At 39.8% G+C, this 18,988-nt stretch overlaps 1 protein-coding gene and 1 non-coding gene across 5 annotated transcripts in view; both read right to left on the bottom strand.

Moving 5' to 3' along the window:
- KIF4A (kinesin family member 4A) overlaps positions 1–18,988 on the bottom strand; it is a 127,906-nt gene that overhangs the window by 8,145 nt on the left and 100,773 nt on the right. For 3 of the 4 annotated variants that reach the window (XM_049704577.1, XM_004275779.4, XM_033439109.2), the window contains exons 21-28: positions 17,511–17,666; positions 17,286–17,386; positions 12,937–13,066; positions 11,448–11,618; positions 10,960–11,067; positions 9,850–9,927; positions 9,179–9,277; positions 8,465–8,647 (exon numbers count right to left, since the gene is read on the bottom strand). In XM_049704577.1, the coding sequence (XP_049560534.1) occupies positions 8,465–8,647; positions 9,179–9,277; positions 9,850–9,927; positions 10,960–11,067; positions 11,448–11,618; positions 12,937–13,066; positions 17,286–17,386; positions 17,511–17,666 (1,026 nt within the window). Of the gene's footprint in view, positions 1–7,289; positions 8,063–8,464; positions 8,648–9,178; positions 9,278–9,849; positions 9,928–10,959; positions 11,068–11,447; positions 11,619–12,936; positions 13,067–17,285; positions 17,387–17,510; positions 17,667–18,988 lie in introns of those variants that run through there. The other variant, XM_049704578.1, reaches the window with a different exon arrangement.
- Positions 12,633–12,739, bottom strand: LOC117203662 (U6 spliceosomal RNA). The gene has a single exon (XR_004486516.1). It is a non-coding gene; the product is annotated as a U6 spliceosomal RNA (small nuclear RNA).

Raw genomic sequence — 18,988 nt, 5'->3', positions numbered from 1 at the left:
CAAAGAAAGAAAACTACAGGCCAATATCACTGATGAACATAGATGCAAAAATCCTCAACAAAATACTAGCAAACAGAATCCAACAGCACATTAAAAGGATCATACACCATGATCAAGTGGGGTTTATTCCAGGAATGCAAGGATTCTTCAATATATGCAAATCAATCAATGTGATAAACTATATTAACAAATTGAAGGAGAAAAACGATACGATCATCTCAATAGATGCAGAGAAAGCTTTCGACAAAATTTAGCAACCATTTATGATAAAAACCCTGCAGAAAGTAGGCACAGAGGGAACTTTCCTCAACATAATAAAGGCCATATATGACAAACCCACAGCCAACATCATCTTCAATGGTGAAAAACTGAAAGCATTTCCACTAAGATCAGGAACAAGACAAGGTTGCCCACTCTCACCACTCTTATTCAACATAGTTTTGGAAGTTTTAGCCACAGCAATCAGAGAAGAGAAGGAAATAAAAGGAATCCATATCGGAATAGAAGAAGTAAAGCTGTCACTGTTTGCAGATGACATGATACTATACATAGAGAATCCTAAAGATGCTACCAGAAAACTACTAGAGCTAATCAATGAATTTGGTAAAGTTGCAGGATACAAAATTAATGCACAGAAATCTCTGGCATTCCTATACACTAACAACAAAAAATCTGAAAGTGAAATCAAGAAAACACTCCCATTTACCATTGCAACAAAAAGAATAAAATATCTAGGAATAAACCTACTTAAGGAGACAAAAGACCTGTTTGCAGAAAATTATAAGACACTGATGAAAGAAATTAAAGATGATACAAACAGATGGAGAGATATACCATGTTCTTGGAATGGAAGAATCAACATTGTGAAAATGACTCTACTACCCAAAGCAATCTACAGATTCAGTGCAATCACTATCAAACTACCACTGGCATTTTTCACAGAACTAGAACAAAAAATTTCACAATTTGTATGGAAACACAAAAGACCCCGAATAGCCAAAGCAATCTGGAGAACGAAAAACGGAGCTGGAGGAATCAGGCTCCCTGACTTCAGACTATACTACAAAGCTACAGTAATCAAGCCAGTATGGTACTGGCACAAAACCAGAAAGATAGATCAATGGAACAGGATAGAAAGCCCAGAGATAAACTCATGCACATATGGTCACCTTATCTTTGATAAACGAGGCAGGAATGTACAGTGGAGAAAGGACAGCCTCTTCAATAAGTGGTGCTGGGAAAACTGGACAGGTAAAAGTATGAGATTAGATGACTCCCTAACACCATACACAAAAATAAGCTCAAAATGGATTAAAGACCTAAATGTAAGGCCAGAAACTATCAAACTCTTAGAGGAAAACATAGGCAGAACACTCTATGACATAAATCACAGCAAGATCCTTTTTGACCCACCTCCTAGAGAAATGGAAATAAAAACAAAAATAAACAAATGGGACCTAATGAAACTTCAGTGCTTTTGCACAGCAAAGGAAACCATAAACAAGATGAAAAGACAACCCTCAGAATGGGAGAAAATATTTGCAAATGAAGCAACTGACAAAGGATTAATCTCCAAAATTTATAAGCATCTCATACATCTCAATAACCTAAAAACAAACAACCCAATCCAAAAATGGGCAGAAGACCTAAATAGACATTTCTCCAAAGAAGATATACAGACTGCCAATAAACACATGAACGAATGCTCAACATCATTAATCATTAGAGAAATGCAAATCAAAACTACAATGAGATATCATCTCACACCAGTCAGAATGGCCATCATCAAAAAATCTAGAAACAATAAATGCTGGAGAGGTGTGGAGAAAAGGGAACATTCTTGCAGTGGTGGTGGGAATGTGAATTAGTACAGCCACTATGGAGAACAGTATGGAGGTTCCTTAAAAAACTACAAATAGAACTACCATATGACCCAGCAATCCCACTACTGGGCATATACCCTGAGAAAACCATAATTCAAAAAGAGTCATGTACCAAAATGTTCATTGCAGCTCTATTTACAATAGCCAGGAGATGGAAGCAACCTAAGTGTCCATCATCAGATGAATGGATAAAGAAGATGTGGCACATATATACAGTGGAATATTACTCAGCCATAAAAAGAAACGAAATTGAGCTATTTGTAATGAGGTGGATAGACCTAGAGTCTGTCATACAGAGTGAAGTCAGAAAGAGAAAGACAAATACCATATGCTAACACATATATATGGAATTTAAGAAAAAAATGTCATGAAGAACCTTGGGGTAAGACAGGAATAAAGACACAGACTTACTAGAGAATGGACTTGAGGATATGAGGAGGGGGAAGGGTAAGCTGAGACAAAGCAAGAGAGAGGCATGGACATATATACACTACCAAACGTATGGTAGATAGCTAGTGGGAAGCAGCCGCATAGCACAGGGAGATCAGCTCGGTGCTTTGTGACCGCCTGGAGGGGTGGGATAGGGAGGGTGGGAGGGAGGGAGACGCAAGAGGGAAGAGATATGGGAACATATGTATAACTGATTCACTTTGTTATAAAGCAGAAACCAACACACCATTGTAAAAGCAATTATAGTGCAATAAACATGCAAAAAAAAAAAAAAGCAAGCCAGTCAGCCAGTAATTTGGAGCTCAGACATCATAGGGAGAGAATGTTTCAGTAAACCCTGGGTCAGTCAGACTCTATTTGAAATGATATATCCTATTTTAGGGCCCCATAAATTTTTTTAGGCATATAAAAAGTGTAGACAAGAAAAAAACCCCACTCATGTCCCCAACCCTCCCTTGATGAGTAAAATACAGATAGAACTGAAGCCTCCTGTCTATGCTTTCCTGATCCCATTTGCCTTCCTCCCTCCCAGGGGCAGTCTCTTGAATTAGGTGCTTATTATCCCATGCATGTCTCTTTTTTACCACATATGAGTTTTGTTTAAAATATGTAAGGAGTTATCTTACATACTTTTAAACTTTATATAAATGGTATCTTATCATCCGTTGATGCATGTAGCTCCTGTTCCATTCATTTTCACACTATGAGCATGCCACAATTTACCCATACTCCTCATAGTGCCATATTTCACACTTACAACAAGGCTACAGTAGTAATAGCTGACATCACCATGTGCCAGGCACTGTTACAAGCGCTTTCCATATATTAAGCCCATTTTATCAATAAGTATGTTTCCTTGTGCACACATTCAGGAGTCCACTGTGTGTATGTGCTTCACAAAGAGGGAATTAAACAAAAAGGGGGTGGGTGACCAGCATTATAGGAAGTGATGTTGTAAGAGAAATGGTGGAAGAAAGTAAGGATAGTTTGGCTTGGAACAAATATAGGTGACAGAGCTCTCAGAATGATGGATTAGAGTCAGAGGAGACCTCAGTGACCATCTAAAGCCTGATTTGATGTATGAAGCCCCACTCAAACATCCCTGGTCTTATTATCCAATGCTCTATTTATCCTGAGATAACAGTTTCTATATAACTTCTGATCTCAGGACCAAATTCTGCCATCTGGAATGATATGGAATCAATTTAACCCCACTTTCACAGCATATATGTTCAAACCTTGAGCATCGTTTTCACTCCCCAGTCCCACTCTGTCCAAATCCTCTCAAAGCTAAATATACCTAGCTCCCTCAATGATTCACCACATGACATGGTTTCCAAGAATTCTCACCACCTTGGCTATATAACAATTTCTCCAAGTTCATCTTCAATTGTGACACCCAGAAATGAGCATAACTTTCTAAATGTGGTGTGACCATTGTGAAGCAGATTGAGACAAACACCTCCCTTGTTATGAACTCCATAGTTCTGCTAATGAGTCCTAAATCACAGTAGCTTTTTTTCCCTTGTCATATCTTTGTGGATTCATATTGCATTTACAGTTAAATTCAAGCCCTTGAGTCTGTTTCATATGGACAACCATCACCATTGTTGTGTAGTTGTGAGGGTAAAAGAAACCATTAAAACATCTTCCCCCTCACCCCCATTATGAGAATAATATATAGTACTTTATAAAATCTGAAAATCAAAACCATGATTTTTAATATTTAACAATTGTATATAGTCTTTCATCATGTAGAAATGTCAATTTACTTAACTGGTCACCTAACGTTAGATATTAAGATTGTTTTGAAAGAAATTGTTTGCCATTAAAAATCATGTTGCAGCAAATATCCTGGTACATAAATACAATCCAAATCTTACCATGATTGACAAGGCCTCTGATTACCCCTCTGACCCGACCTTGTACTGCACTCTCCCACTTCTCAGTATCCTCCAGCCTCACTGGCCTCTTCAGCTGTTCCTTGATAAGCCAAGCTCATTCCTGCCCTGAGGTCTTTGCATTTACTGTTTCCTTTTCCTGAAATGTTCTTCTGATTTTTTTCCTGACTTGCTCCTTCACTTTGTTCAGCTCTCAGCTTAAATATCTCCTCTTCAGAGAGGCCTCTCCCAAACACTCGTCCAAAGTACTCTTTTCCTACCCCATCATTCTCTATGATTTGACTACATTTTCTTTTTATCTCTTATCATCTAAAATTATTTTGTTTTTCTGGTCACTATGAGTCTCTCTCCACAAGAATGTCTTCAGTTTCATGAGGCCAAGGATTTTACCTGTCTTGTTTATTGCATCCTCAGCACCTAGAAGCAGTGCCTGATACATAGTTTGATGCTCAAAAAAGATTTATAAATCTTTTTACATATCAATGACTATATCCTTAGTATAAATACCTATGTGTATAATTATTGAGCCAAAGGATAGGAATATTTTTAAGGCTTTTGATGCATATTTTCAAGTTGCTTTCCAGAAAGGTATGCCAAACTACACTCCTAACAACAGGAATGCCCACCTTAGTCACCTTTGCCAACACTGGACATAACAGAAAAAAAAAAACCCTAACTTTGCTTCTTTGAATAAGACAGAGCAAAACACAGAGTTCTATGACATGTCCTAGAGACACCTTGCCAGGATGACATTGATCCATTGATTGCTACAGGCTGGGTATGGTCCTCTGACCATTTACACATTTATCTATATTATATGCCTCAAAAACACTCTATTACCCTGTCCATGTGTCTCTATTTTATCCAAAGTACAAGAATGGCATCTGAAGGGCTATCATAAGGAAGAACAATTAGACTTCTACATAGCCAAGACTCATTGGGATGATTTATAGGACAGCTCAACAAGGAACAACTTTCCAACACCTACCTGGAATACAATGGGCTGCCCTGTCTCACGACTGTGAGCCTCCCCCTACTAGATTGCTTGTTTTCAAGCAAGCAGAGCCTAGATAAACACCTGGGAGTTGTATTATAGAACAGTCATGACGTACATGACAGATGTATTCACACGAATGCCATGTGCACTAGCTTTAGCTTCATCCTATTTTCTCTCACACCAGGACGCAGATCAGAATATAAGAGAGGGAGCAAGATCTTGCCACAGACAAAATCTCAAATATGATGTATGTGGGATGTGTGTGTATACGTGTGTGTGTATCACAACTGCTAGCAACCCACCAGCATGTCCCAACACCATAGCTGAGAACCACTATAATAGAGAGATTCTTTATATAAAAGCAGTGGGAAGTCAAGATGAAAGACCTCTGGGGTTCCTTTAAGCCAGTGGTTCTCAACCCTGGCTGCACATAAGGAATCTCTGGGGAGCTTTTCAAAAAGGCCAGGTCCCACCTCAGACCAATTAAATCAGAATATCTGGGGGTGGGGTCCCAGGCAACCTGTGTTTAAAAGCTCCCTGGGGGATTCTAACGTGTAGCCAGGGTTGAGAATTATTTCTTTAGAGTCTATAATTCTTCTAGCACTGATTTCAGTGTTACATTATATCTCAGAATGATAAGATCTGGTAAAAATTGTAACATAAAGGATACCAGGCTAGGAATTGGGAGGCTTGGGCTCTAGTCTTATATTTAATACTTGGCATGACCTTGGACAAGTCACTCCATCCAAGTTTATCTTCATTCTTTCATTACTAGAGACCAGAATACCTCCTCCCTCTTTTCTGCCAAAGGGGACAAATGGGAATATTTGTAAAAATGCTTACAGTGCTTTAATAACAATACCTGCATGATATTTTATCCTTCACAAGGTGCTCCTGCATATATTCCTTCTTTTAACTTCTCAGACACCATATAGCCCCATATAAAGGTAGTATTATTAAAACCCATTTATTAAAAACAACAACAACAAAACCCATTTATACAACTTTGACTGTTACTTTGACTCAGGATATTAGTGCTGGAAGGGACCTTATATATCACTATTCTAGCCTCATCCCTTTATTACATAAATAAGGAATCTGAGGCTCAGAGAGATTAAGTGACTTGCTTAAGGCTATCCAACTAAACAGTGGCAAAGTCAAGGCTACAACTCATGTTTACCTGGCTTCTAAGCTATCACTTCTTTACTACAGCACATGGCCTATCCTTCGGCATCTCCTTAGTACAGATAGGAAATATAGCTGAATGAGGAAACCTAGTTTTTTCAGCATTAGCTTTGGACAAGTCATCATTTTGGTACCTGCTGCAGTCTCCTTTGCAGATACCTAGTGATTCATACCAGCCCGCTTCAGCTGGGTTGAAACAATAATAATCAGGATGGCCTTCATGCAAAGCATCAAGGTCTACAGCTGATGTGTCTACCAACAGTCTGATCAAAGAGCAGTCCATGTACTTCGAGGCCTCCAAAAGGGAGAAACTAGATTGTATGCCAACTTGCTCCCCTTAAAGCCCAGTTATATTCTCAAGTTATAAAATCAGGGAAAAAGCCTAGAAAATAATCATCTCTCAGTGTTTTAGAGATAGGATTTATCATTGATAGCAAATATCACTTACTTGCATTTTTGGCTATACTTCTATATTTCCTTTTTAAGCTTACAGCAACAGTGCTATTATATCTATGCTTGTGTGTGTGTGTGTGTGTGATAAGCTTTCCTCAAGGACAAGTATACCCATATTTGCTTGCCATTTGGAAACTCCTTCCCCAGAGTTTTAGGTCCTCTACCATTTGTTTCTGTGTGTACTTCTCACCTGTGCTTCCTAGTACTTGGCTGACCTTTTCATCAACAATCAGCTCATGCTTACCACTTCAACCACAGTAGAGAGCATAAATGTTTGCTGAGTAAGTGAATCAAAGTCAGACATGTTCTGCCCCATCTTCTCTCAGTGTCCCAGCTCTATGTCCCGCTACTACCTCTACTATCAAGTCTTTACGATATGCTATTCATTGTGCCAGAAAATGGCTTCCCAGGTGCTCCCAAGACTGTATTTCCCTTTCTGTCTTATAATGAAGCAAGAGTCATCCCTTTCTGGCATGTTCATAAACTATATCTATTTGGTTTGGCTTTACAGTCACTCTTAAAAGCCCCTCAGTCCATCTCCCTGAGATGAGTATGCTGAGGTCCTGTGATGTGTTCCTATTTCTTTGGCTTGTTTTCCCATTAGATTATAAGCTCTCTGAGGCTAAGGATGAGCTCTTAGTCCCACTAAGAGCACATGGTATGTTGCATTCCTGATGACTTTCCAAATGACTTAAGGCCACCACGGCTGTCTAGTCCTCATGAGTTGCTTCTCTCTGGTGTTGTAGCTTTACAAGGCTCAGTTCCCCATGTGGTGCACTATCAGCTAATGAAATCGAATAACCTTCCAGGAATCCAGCTAGGGTAATTTGTGAGCTGTTCTCTTTAAGTGGAATGTGGCTGCAGGCCACAGTTGGGGTAGTGATGAACTGTAATGCCTGGGAAGTTAATGTTTCAACATAGAACACCTAGGTTTGATAAATCCGTAGGATTATCATTGTGTAAGTAAATAGAGCATGCCTCAAAGTCAGATTGTTTCTAACTAGCCTTAACTTTGGTGTGTTCAATCTTAAAGCTCCCACTTAGCTTCTGGGCTACAATTTTTACTGATATGACCATGATGTGGTAGAAACAAACTGGACTTGGAGTCAGAACATTCGATTTCAAGTCCTGACTGTCACTTTGTTTTATGTCCCTGGGCAAGGTCATTTCCCTCTCGTGGGTCTCAGATCCAGCTGTAAAATACAAATAATAAACACCTCACTGGATTTTTTTTTGCTGACAATGAAAAGAGGTAACATATATGAGAATGGTATATAGACTGTAAAATGCTTTAAAAATGTGAAAGATTATTATGGTCACACTGGAACCAGTTTCAATGAGATGGTATAGAACACTACTACTTGTTCAGACTGGTCAGAACTTGAAAACATGAAAAGAGCCTCCCTGTGCACCCAGGCAGCCCTCTCAACTAGCCCCCAGTTCCATACAGAGTTGGCCCAACAAGCACCCCTCAGCAGAGCCAGTGCCTCTGAACACGATCGAGGGATTGAGGTGTAGGGTCTGGGGCCGGTACACCCTCACTGGCAGTGAAGACTAATAACTAGAACCCCTGAAAGAGATGAGCTGCCTCCTACCCCTTGGATGTTCTTCTTGGACATCTTAACTAATTTTGTTGGCTTCCATTCCTCATCATCCCCATCACCACCATCACCATCACTGTCCTCAGGCTCATTCACAGAAGATTCTGAACAATATTTTATATCTTCGATGTTCATGCTTTGCTCCAGGAACTTTTCTTTAAACCGGGGAGGTTTGGGCTAAGAAAAAAAGTTTGGAATGGTTATTTAATTAAAAACAACAACAACAACATGTGGATTATATCTTCCCAGTAGCTGCTGCCCGCTATATTCTCAGAGCAGAGATTTCAGATTTCCTCAAATATACCCCACTTGGCTTTACCAATCAGAAGAAATTCTGCTTTAGCCTTTGGCCTCAGTCTTTGAAGGGAGAGAAACTGAAGGGATAGAGGCTGAGCAATCTGAGGGAGGAGGGAGGGACTCATGATATGATAAGTATCTTTGGATGGACAGCCGAACACTGCTCTTTTCTATGCGCCTCCTCCTCAGTTGTGTTGCATAATGCCTGTACATGGTCCAAAGTCAGCCGTCTAGGGAGGGAGAATGACTATTTTCCTCAAGATTGTACTGTAATTTTATTTGGGACTCCATAGAAAATTGAGATGCTGGAATGTGGGAATTTTAACTCTCAACCACTTCTGAAAGGTGATTTTAGTACACTCACCCCAAACCTTGGCTATGCAAAGGTATCACAGGCCCTGAGCAGTTTACCTTAGGTGGGATATATTCGAAAGAAGAGTCTGGAGATAGAAGGGTATCCTTAGGAAGATGAGATTTCTGTCTGCTGGCTACTTGGAGGAGGTTCAATTTCTATTTGAAAAGAAGAGACAAAGTGTACATTGCAGGGCAGCTTCTGAGAGTGTTCATGGCTAAAACATAAAGATTCCTAAGTTAGCTTAATCTTAAGCCATGGTAAAGTGAGGCAGGGTAAGAGCAAAGTAGGTTGAAGGACTCCCACTTTACAAGATCAGTATTAGATTCAGAAAAGAGCAAATTAAAAAATGTGTGGGCTCCCCTGGTGGCACAGTGGTTGAGAGTCCGCCTGCCGATGCCGGGGAAACGGGTTCGTGCCCCGGTCCGGGAAGATTCCACATGCCGCGGAGCGGCTAGGCCCGTGAGCCATGGCCGCTGAGCCTGCGCGTCTGGAGCCTGTGCTCCGCAACGGGAGAGGCCACAACGGTGAGAGGCCCGCGTACCGCAAAAAAAAAAAAAAAAAAATGTGTTTATGCCATCTGAAATGCACATGACCATACCACATGGAAACTAGATGTAGACCTCATAAAATTGAGCCAAGTCATTATACTCAGGGTTGCTCCCACGAGCTGGCCTCTGTTGCAAGAGGGTCTCCCAGGGCTTATTAAATGGGTGGGAAGCTGTACTACCTGCTTCATGATTTTGTTCTCTCGGAGAAGTTGCTGATTTTGCTCACATACTTCCTGCATCTTCTCAAGTTCTTCATCCTATTTCCAGATAATGCAGTGATAGGTGGGGTTATTTTGGGCACTACATGTGGGTTACCAAACAACTCACAGGGATGAAAACATACTACTGCCAAGTTGCTGGCAGCAGGTGGTTTTTGCACAGCAGGCACTGGCGCCCGGAGAAATGCCTGATCCCCACCAATTCCTAGGTGTCCTGAGTGCCACCTCTATTCCAACGCTCCCAAGCAGCCACGACTGCACTTGCAGGAAACATGGGCTCTGCTCTACATGCCTTCCTCGTTCTTTTCTATTTTCTAGCCTCATATCCCTTATTCACATCAGGATGCTGATAAAGAAACCCATCCAGAGTGTCAGCTGTTTCTTTGAAGTCTACAGATGCTTTTGCCCACGCTTCTCAACACAGGTTAGGCAGTTTATTTGCTACACTAATAAACCTGATTAAACTTCCTTGGCACTTATGATAATTGGATTCATGCCTACGACCTTAACACATTTGGTTGTCTTTGATGGGCAGTGCCAAGGAAGCCGTAGAGACTGGTGGTTCAGGAAAAAGACTCTAAGTTGGATAAAATAGTACTCCATCATGCTACTAAAGGGTGTGGTATTCCCAGCCTCTGGAAGAAATGCAGACCCCAGGCATTTTACAAACAGGTCAGGTCTCAACTCAGAACAGGCACGGGAAGAGACAGCTAAATGTCCCTAGGATTCTACTGGATGATTTAACTTTCTCAACTCTTTAGAGCTCAGCGTTGAGGCAAAGAACCAGGAGGCCTCGAAGTCTGGTATGGAGTATGTACTGTCATTTCTGTACCAAAACGGAGGTTATCCTATATGTGGCTACATCCTAAACACCCCTAAATTGATCAAACAGGGCAACAAGGCAATAGAGACTACCATTATAAAAGGCTACCATTATAAAAGGCTACCTTTATAAAGCTTTTTTTCAGTAGGTAATTACTCTTTCCTGCAGGTACAGTCATGTAAATCAGACAGGATTCTCAGTCAGGCCTGGGGACCCCATCTCTGGAGACCTTTGCCTCATCTCCATACCTGACACTTCAGGATGCTCAGCAGCTGTTGTTCCTTTTCGCTGACGGACTCCTCTAGCTGCTTCTCTGCCATTTGGCTTTGCTGCAGCTGGCTGAGGAGGTATAGCACCTAGAGAAAGATACAACCCAAAGGTACCAAAGGAATGAGAGGAAAAAGGAATTCTGGTTTAGTCCAAGCAGTGATCCAGTTACTCCTTTGTGATTTCAAAGTAAATTGTTCTCTTTGGCTCTCATGGCTTGAAGCATCATCATGTTCATCTTGGTATTAAAGTTGGAGGCTAAGAGCCATTGTCACTGGTATGTGTAAACTTATTAGATAAGTCATTTTTCTCTATTTCTGGTTTCTTATTTACAAAAATTGGAAAAGACTACGTGGTCTTTTGAAGGAAACTTCATACCCCCATTATTATTATTATTATTATTTTTAACTAACAATAAAGAGCAACAATGGTTTGTTTTTCAGTATAGCTTCTTGGCTCGCCAGCTTACCTTCTCTTGGTGCTGTTGCTCCACTCTCACCAGCTCTGCCTGTAACTCTGTCTCTATTTCAGCAAAATGATTTCGTTCCTCAAACAGCATCTTCTGCATGTCAGCACAGCTGGCCTTGTTCTGTTTCAGGCTGCTTTCAAGCTTGCTGACCTGTATTTTGGAGGAGACCAGCTGGAAGGGATAAAAGAAGATCAGTTTATTTGGAGAATGGCCACCTTTCCCCATTCATTAGGCAGGAAAATGTCAGCTTTCTTGAAATGGACTGAGAAAAGTTCTTCCATGTCCAAGTCCATTCTTATGTTTTCATGTCATATGGATTCTACCATTGAATAGAATCACCACCACCCAAACCAAGGGCCGAGATAGATATCTGCTGAGATAGGTATCTTAGAGCTGGAAGCCACTGCTGAGGTCATTTAATCCCTTGTTTTACTTCAAGGCAAGAATAAACCTAACACAAACAGTATCTGACAATTCCAAACTCTGATACTCAAGAAGTTCTTCCTTAATTTTAAAGAGAAATCCACAGCACACACCCTTATGGCTAATTATGTCCCATTTCAGAATGTCTGTGTTCACATGTTGGAACTTGTAGACACATTAGCCGAGACTACAGCTCTGGCTCTTCAGGCTAGATTGATATCCTATGCTGGCCTAGTTTTATATTCTCTACTAGCCCAGATGGTGAACATCATAAACACCAGTGTTCACAAGACTAATCAGGATTTCCTTAGTAGGAAAAATCTGCTAACCCAACACAAAAATGCATAAAGGATAGCACTGCTCAAACTTGCAGAGTTGGAGTTTGTATGCTTGCTTCAATCACCAGAGGTGATCAATTTTAATTCCTCTTGTGACAGTGGAAGATGATATATTTATTTTAAGGTCAGTGAAGATGGATTTTCCTTAAGATGAATCTTTATATGTCAAAGGTTTTCTCTTTCCTAGATTGTATCTTAAACTTTTTGAATATAATACATGTCAGAGGTGTTTTAAAAAGTAGTATAGTATAATATTTTACGTTTGACCTGTGGCCTACTATGGCATCCTGATTTTTCATAATAATAACAGTGAACATTTATTGAGCACCTGCTATATGCCAGGTATGGGTATCAACTTGCAACTCATATATATATATATATATATATATATATATATATATATATATATATTTTTTTTTTTTTTTTAAATATGGAACGCTTCACGAATTTGTGTGTCATCCTTGCGCAGGGGCCATGCTAATCTTCTCTGTATCATTCCAATTTTAGTATATGTGCTGCCGAAGCGAGCTCTCATATATATTTTTAAGTGACTGGCTTGTACTTGCCCACACCAACCTTTACCCATAAAACTATTTCTCTAATGTTTGTGTCATTGTGGTTTCTACCATGAGCAGTGGCAATAACACTATGATAGTATTCTAGGCTAACATCTTATTTCAACCCACCAAGCCAGACCCTGAATTGCTGAGAGGAAGAGAGATGTTTACCTCTCCAATTAAGTATTTCAGGGCACACTTGGCTTCCAGAATGGTAGCAATATTCTCCCAGCGGTGTTTTGGCCTGTCTTCACTTTCTGCATCCAGCAGCTTCTGCTGTAGGTCAGCAATCTGAGCACTCCTTCAGGGAAAGAAACAATGAGCCTTATTTCTAGTAGCCTCAACACCAAGGAGAGGGGAAGAGCTCTGAGGAGAAACTTCAAATAGTTTCACGGACAGAGGTATCAGTTAAATACCATTTAAATAATGATTGAGTCATCTGGTTAGGGTTTTATACAGTATCTCAAAACTTGTTACAAAGGGATGCTAAGACTAACCAAATGGTTTTATTTTATTAAATACTGGTTGAAATAAGTGGGTCATATAGTGGGACTTGGAAAGATTTGTTTTAGTGAGGCTTTTGTTGTAGCACATTGACCATAATGTGACTTTGTCTTGAGGCCACATAAGCTGGAACTGTGACGTGGTGGCTCACCTATGCAAGGACAAGATTCAGGTTAGAGATCTTAAGGGAAAAAAATCTCAAAAGAACAAACAGGTAGATGCTCTTTGCTGGAATCTAACACCAAACTGATACCTATGGCTGGTGTCGTGAGAGGTTATCTTGGAGTACCTGCCACAGGACTGAGAAGTTTCTACGAAAACTAGATACCATGACCCTGGTTATAGCTTCCAGATACTTTACGGTCAAGTATGGCCTGAGACCAAGATGTACACAATATTTCAGTTTTGTCAATAGCTTCCTTCTCAAATTTGCTAGGTGTCCAGTGAGAGGGAGCATACCGGCATGTGTATAACATGCAGTGCTATGTAAGGTACTATAAAGAAGATGGGTACTAAAATAATCTAAGATAGCAGTTCTAAACTTTTTGGGTCTTAGGACCCCTTTACACTCTTAAAAATTATTGAGGACCTCTAACAAATTCAGCTCATGTATGTTATACCTATAGATATTTACAGTATTAGAAAGTAAAACTGAGAAAAACATTTATTAATTCACTTAAAATCAAAACAATCCATTATACATTAACAATTACACCTGCAATGACACTATTTCCAAATAAAGTCACATTCTAAGGTCTGGAAAGGACATGAATGCAGGTTGGGGGAGTGTGTGTGTCACACACACACACAACAACATTCTCCAACACAAAAAATAATGTAGTGAGAAGAGTGGGATTGTTTTACATTTTTACAAATCTCTGTAATGTCTGGTTTAGTAGAAGATAGCTGGATTCTCATATCTCCCTCTGCGTTTAATCTTTTGTAATATGTTCTGGTTGATGTAAATGAAGGCAATCTGGCCGCACATGGATATGTAGCTGGACAAGGGAGGAGCATTTTATTTTATTATTTTATTTTATTGTGGCCGTACCGTGCGACTTGCGGGATCTTAGTTCCCCGACCAGGGACTGAACCCAGGCCACTGCAGTGAAAGTGCTGAGTCCTAATCACTGGACTGCCAGGGAATTCCTGGGAGGAGCTTTTTTTATTTTTAATTTTATTTATTTTTGGCTGCATTGGGTCTTCGTTGCTGTGCATGGGCTTTCTCTAGTTGCGGCGAGTGGGGGCTACTCTTCGTTGCGGTGCGTGGGCTTCTCATTGTGGTGGCTTCTCTTTGTTGCGGAACAGGGGCTCATGGCGCATGGACTTCAATAGTTGTGGCACTTGGGCTCGGTAGTTGTGGCTTGTGGGCTCTAGACTGCAGGCTCAGTAGTTGTGGTGCACAGGCTTAGTTGCTCTGCGGCACGAGGGATCTTCCCAGACCAGGGCTCGAACCCCTGTCCCCTGCATTGGCAGGCGGATTCTTAACCACTGTGCCACCAGGGAAGGCCCCAGGAGGAGCTTTTTTTTTTTGCTGTACGCGGGCCTCTCACTGTTGTGGCCTCTCCCGTTGTGGAACACAGGCTCCAGACGCACAGGCTCAGTGGCCATGGCTCACGGGGCCAGCCGCTCTGAGGCATGTGGGATCTTCCCGGACCGGGGCACGAACCCACGTCCCCCTGCATCAGCATGCGGACTCTCAACCACTGCGCCGCCAGGGAAGCCCAGGAGGAGCATTTTAATAGCCTTTTCAGATAATTGTGGATATTCTTCTTTGAGACTACACCAAAACCCAACAAGTTCCTTAAAAGTTAGTTGAAATGTGGTTACTTGCAATCTGAATGGATCTTTTACTCAAACGTGATTCTGTAACATGTCATTTGGACAGTCATACAGAGCCTTCAAATCAACACATTTCATTACACAATATAAAAAAGACCACAATTGTTAATATCACTACTGGTCTCATTAGAAAAGTTATGAAAAACTGTCAAGTTTACAGTGGCAGATACATGTTTTCCAAAATTCTAAGTTTTGCTTGAAAGCTCAAATTTTATTTTTGGTGACAAACACTGTCATTTGTTTTCCTTGACTTGACAGGCTCACTCGGTTCATTTCTGAGAAAATGTCTGCCAAGTACCCAAATCTGAATAACCATAGTTTGTCTGTCAGTCGTTCTTTCAAGTAAAAATGATGTTCCATGAAAAAAGAGGCCCGTTAAACTCACACCTCAAACAATCACACAAGTGCTTTTCCTTGAGAGAAACATCGTCCTTCGGCATCAGCACAAGTGGTTTATGTGTTCTTCCCATTCTGTCACACAGAATATTAAAAAGGTCTGAACTCAAGGGTTGAGATTTAATAAAATTAATAATTTTTATTGCTTTATCAAAGCCAAAAGTAAAACTGACTTTTAAGTAAAACCGAGAGTGTGTGGTGGTGAAGTATTCAATGACTGCTAGTACAGGTTTGTGCTACTGGTTTGATTCAAGCTAAGGTGTTAGCAGTTTTGTCCACTGTTGCTTTTGCACTATCATGGCAAATGTCAGTGTAGTAAAAATGGCAAACAATGTCTTAATACTATTATAAAAACAGGGAGTCACCTAGACTCCCTGAAAGGGTCTCAGTGACACCCCAGGAGTTTGTAGACCTCACTTTGAGAACCCTGGTCTAATATATAGTCTTTTCCTTTAACAAGCTTACAATCTGTCTAGATTGACAAGACTAATCAATGTAAAATAATTAATAAATATAAAGATAACATACATCATCTATACTACATGACCGAGTACTGTAAGTTCTGAAGGAGTTTAGAGAAGAGGAAAATTAATGAGGGATGAAGAGTCAGGGAAGGCTTCTTGGAAGAGGTGGGCCAGAACACTTCAGAGTTGTTTTATCTATCAAATGCCCTTTCTTGCCCTTAGGGAAATTCGCTTGATTAAAGTCACCTCTGTCTAATTGCCCTCTACCTGGCACCTGCCCTACATTTAAATAATCATTTACTTATGCACAGTGGTGTGCAGGTAAATGTTTAACAAACAGTACCTAAAAAAACAGATCTGATTTGTAGCTTTTGCTAGTTTCTGTAGTGTGAATACTCTCATCAAAGGAATTGTAAGCTCTCAACAGTTTACAACCGTCTTAAAATTTTAACAAACAATTCCAACACACCACTGTCAGTCATTATACTGTTTCTACTCGAGAGCAAGGACAATGCCATATATTCTTTCTATATATCCCAACTGCATCCAGTGCGGCATAAAGCAGAAACTCAAATGTTGAGCAACTTAAAGACATATCCGAAGATAAACAGCTAGTATGTGTTGCTAAAAACAAATTAAATGGTCTCCAAGGTCTTCTGGGCAATAAAATTGTATTACCCTAAGACACTATAAAATATCTGTCAAAGTTTTGTTCCTTCTAGATTTCACAGATACTTAAAAGAAAGTAACAGTGATTAAAGAGAAGAGCATTCATTGAGCACTTCTAATATGCCAAGTACTGTGCTATGTACTTTACTTTCTAATCTCATTTAATGGTCATGATACTTTACTTATGCATTATATTATATCTACTTTGCTGATGATCTCTAATTCTCCTTCTCCCAGGTTGTTGATCTTCTGGTATCATTTCTTGGGTTCCTCTAAAGTTTTGTTTTTAGTCAGTTCTTGTGGTATATGATAAAGACCATAGACTTTGGAATTAGATAAACTGAGTTTCAAATCCCAGTTCTGTATAAACTTCAGCAAATTTTTTAAGATCTTTGAACCTTTAGCTTAGATCTCTAAAGTGAGAAGAATGGTACTTACCTCACAAGGTATACCTCATAGGGAGAGACTGAATGAGAAAATGTATCTAACATGTCTAGTGAAGTGTATAGCTCAAAAATTGTTACTTTTTCTTGTTTCTCCTAATCACAAAGCTTCTGAAAAACAAGCTTTTGAATAACTGATTGATAGGTTCTATTTTGATTCAAGGCATAAATTTTTATAATGCCTTAGACATAGTCCCATTACCTGAGTTCCATTTCAGTCTCTAGGCTTTCAATCTGCTTTGTAATGGAATCCTCTGACTCAGAAACTTGACCACGCAGTTCAGCAAGTGAGAATGTACGCCTCTGTAAAGAAGAATAGTGGGGATGAGGGTGAAGTACTACTTGGAAAGTAATTCTCCAAAGTAGTGAGGGCTTCTGGGGAGTGTGGAGTCTGATCATTGGTAACGTATTTCCATAGGGCACTTACGCGGAGTTTAGGAGGTGGATTCTCCCCAGATTCCACTTTTTCTTTGAGTTGAGCCACATCCTGAGCCAGGATCTTTCTGTCTTCAAGAAGGTCATTCAGATGGCGCTTGGCTTCCTCAGTACTGACCATAACCTCAATTTCATTTCCAAGCCAACTCTAGAAGATAAATCAGTGATGTTGGGTTAGGGATGAGGAATCTCTGGCCCATGGGCTATATTCAGCTCCAGATTTAATTTCACTTGGACCAGAGCCCAAGTAACTAGAAGTGAGATTTCCATTTGTGCCTACACTGACCAAAAATCCCAATAATGCTCTAAGAGCCTTTAACAGCAATATCCCAAAAGGTCACAAGAAAAGTTTTCTGCAGAAAATCTTTCTCCAGATATCCTAGCATTTCTATGTATTCTGTCTTTACCTTCTCCACTTTCTCCTTAACCTTTGTCCTTAACAAGTCATAATATAGAACTGAAGTATATTTAGATTACCTGTTCTATTTAATAAATAGATAACTATTGTTAATCTTTAAAATAGACGAATGGAATTTTTAAAAAAAGCAAACAAAATTAACTAAATTCAGTTTTTAAAAAAGTAACCATCCCTGAGAAACCTTTCACTTTTGGATGAAGATATACCATGCTAAGAGTAATCAAAGAAAGCTGGAGTGGATATAGTAATATCAAATAATATAGAATTTACATCAAAGAATATTATTAAGAAGAACAAAGGCTGGAGGTATCATGCTCCTTGATTTCAAACTATACTACAATGCCACAGTAATCAAAACAGTATGGTACTGGCACAAAAACAGACACATGGATAAATGGAACAGAACAGAGAGCCCAGAAATGAACCCACACTTATATGGGTAATAAATCTATGACAATGGAGGCAAGAATATACCAATGGGGAAAAGACAGCCTCTTCAATAAATGGTGATGGGAAAACTGGACAGCTATATGCAAAAGAATCAAACTGGACTACCCTCTCACACCATGCATAAAAATAGATTCAAAATGGATCAAAGACCTAAACGTAAGACCTGAAATGATAAATCTTTTTAGAAGAAAACATAGGCAGTAAGCTCTCTGACATCAGTCTTAGTAATATTTTGGGGGCTATGTCTCTTCAGGCAAGGGAAGAAAAGCAAAAATAAACAAATGGGACTATATCAAACTAAAAGCTCTTGCACAGTGAAGGAAACTATCAACAAAATGAAAAGGCCACCTACTGAATGGGAGAAGATATTTGCAAACGATATAACTGATATGGGTTAATATCCAAAAATACACAAAGAACTCATACAATTCAACATCAAAAACAAACAAACAAACAAAAACAAACAACCAGGTTTAAAAGTGGATAGAGGATCTGAATAGACATTTTTCCAAAGAAGACATACAGATGGCCAACAGGCACATGAAAAGATGTTCAACATGGCTAATCATCAGGGAAGTGCAAATCAAAACCACAATGAGATA

The sequence above is a fragment of the Orcinus orca genome, chromosome X (assembly GCF_937001465.1).
Source record: "Orcinus orca chromosome X, mOrcOrc1.1, whole genome shotgun sequence".
NCBI classification, from domain to species: domain Eukaryota; kingdom Metazoa; phylum Chordata; class Mammalia; order Artiodactyla; family Delphinidae; genus Orcinus; species Orcinus orca.
Note: the sequence above shows the minus strand (reverse complement) of the source record. Positions and strands in the feature narration are given on the sequence as shown.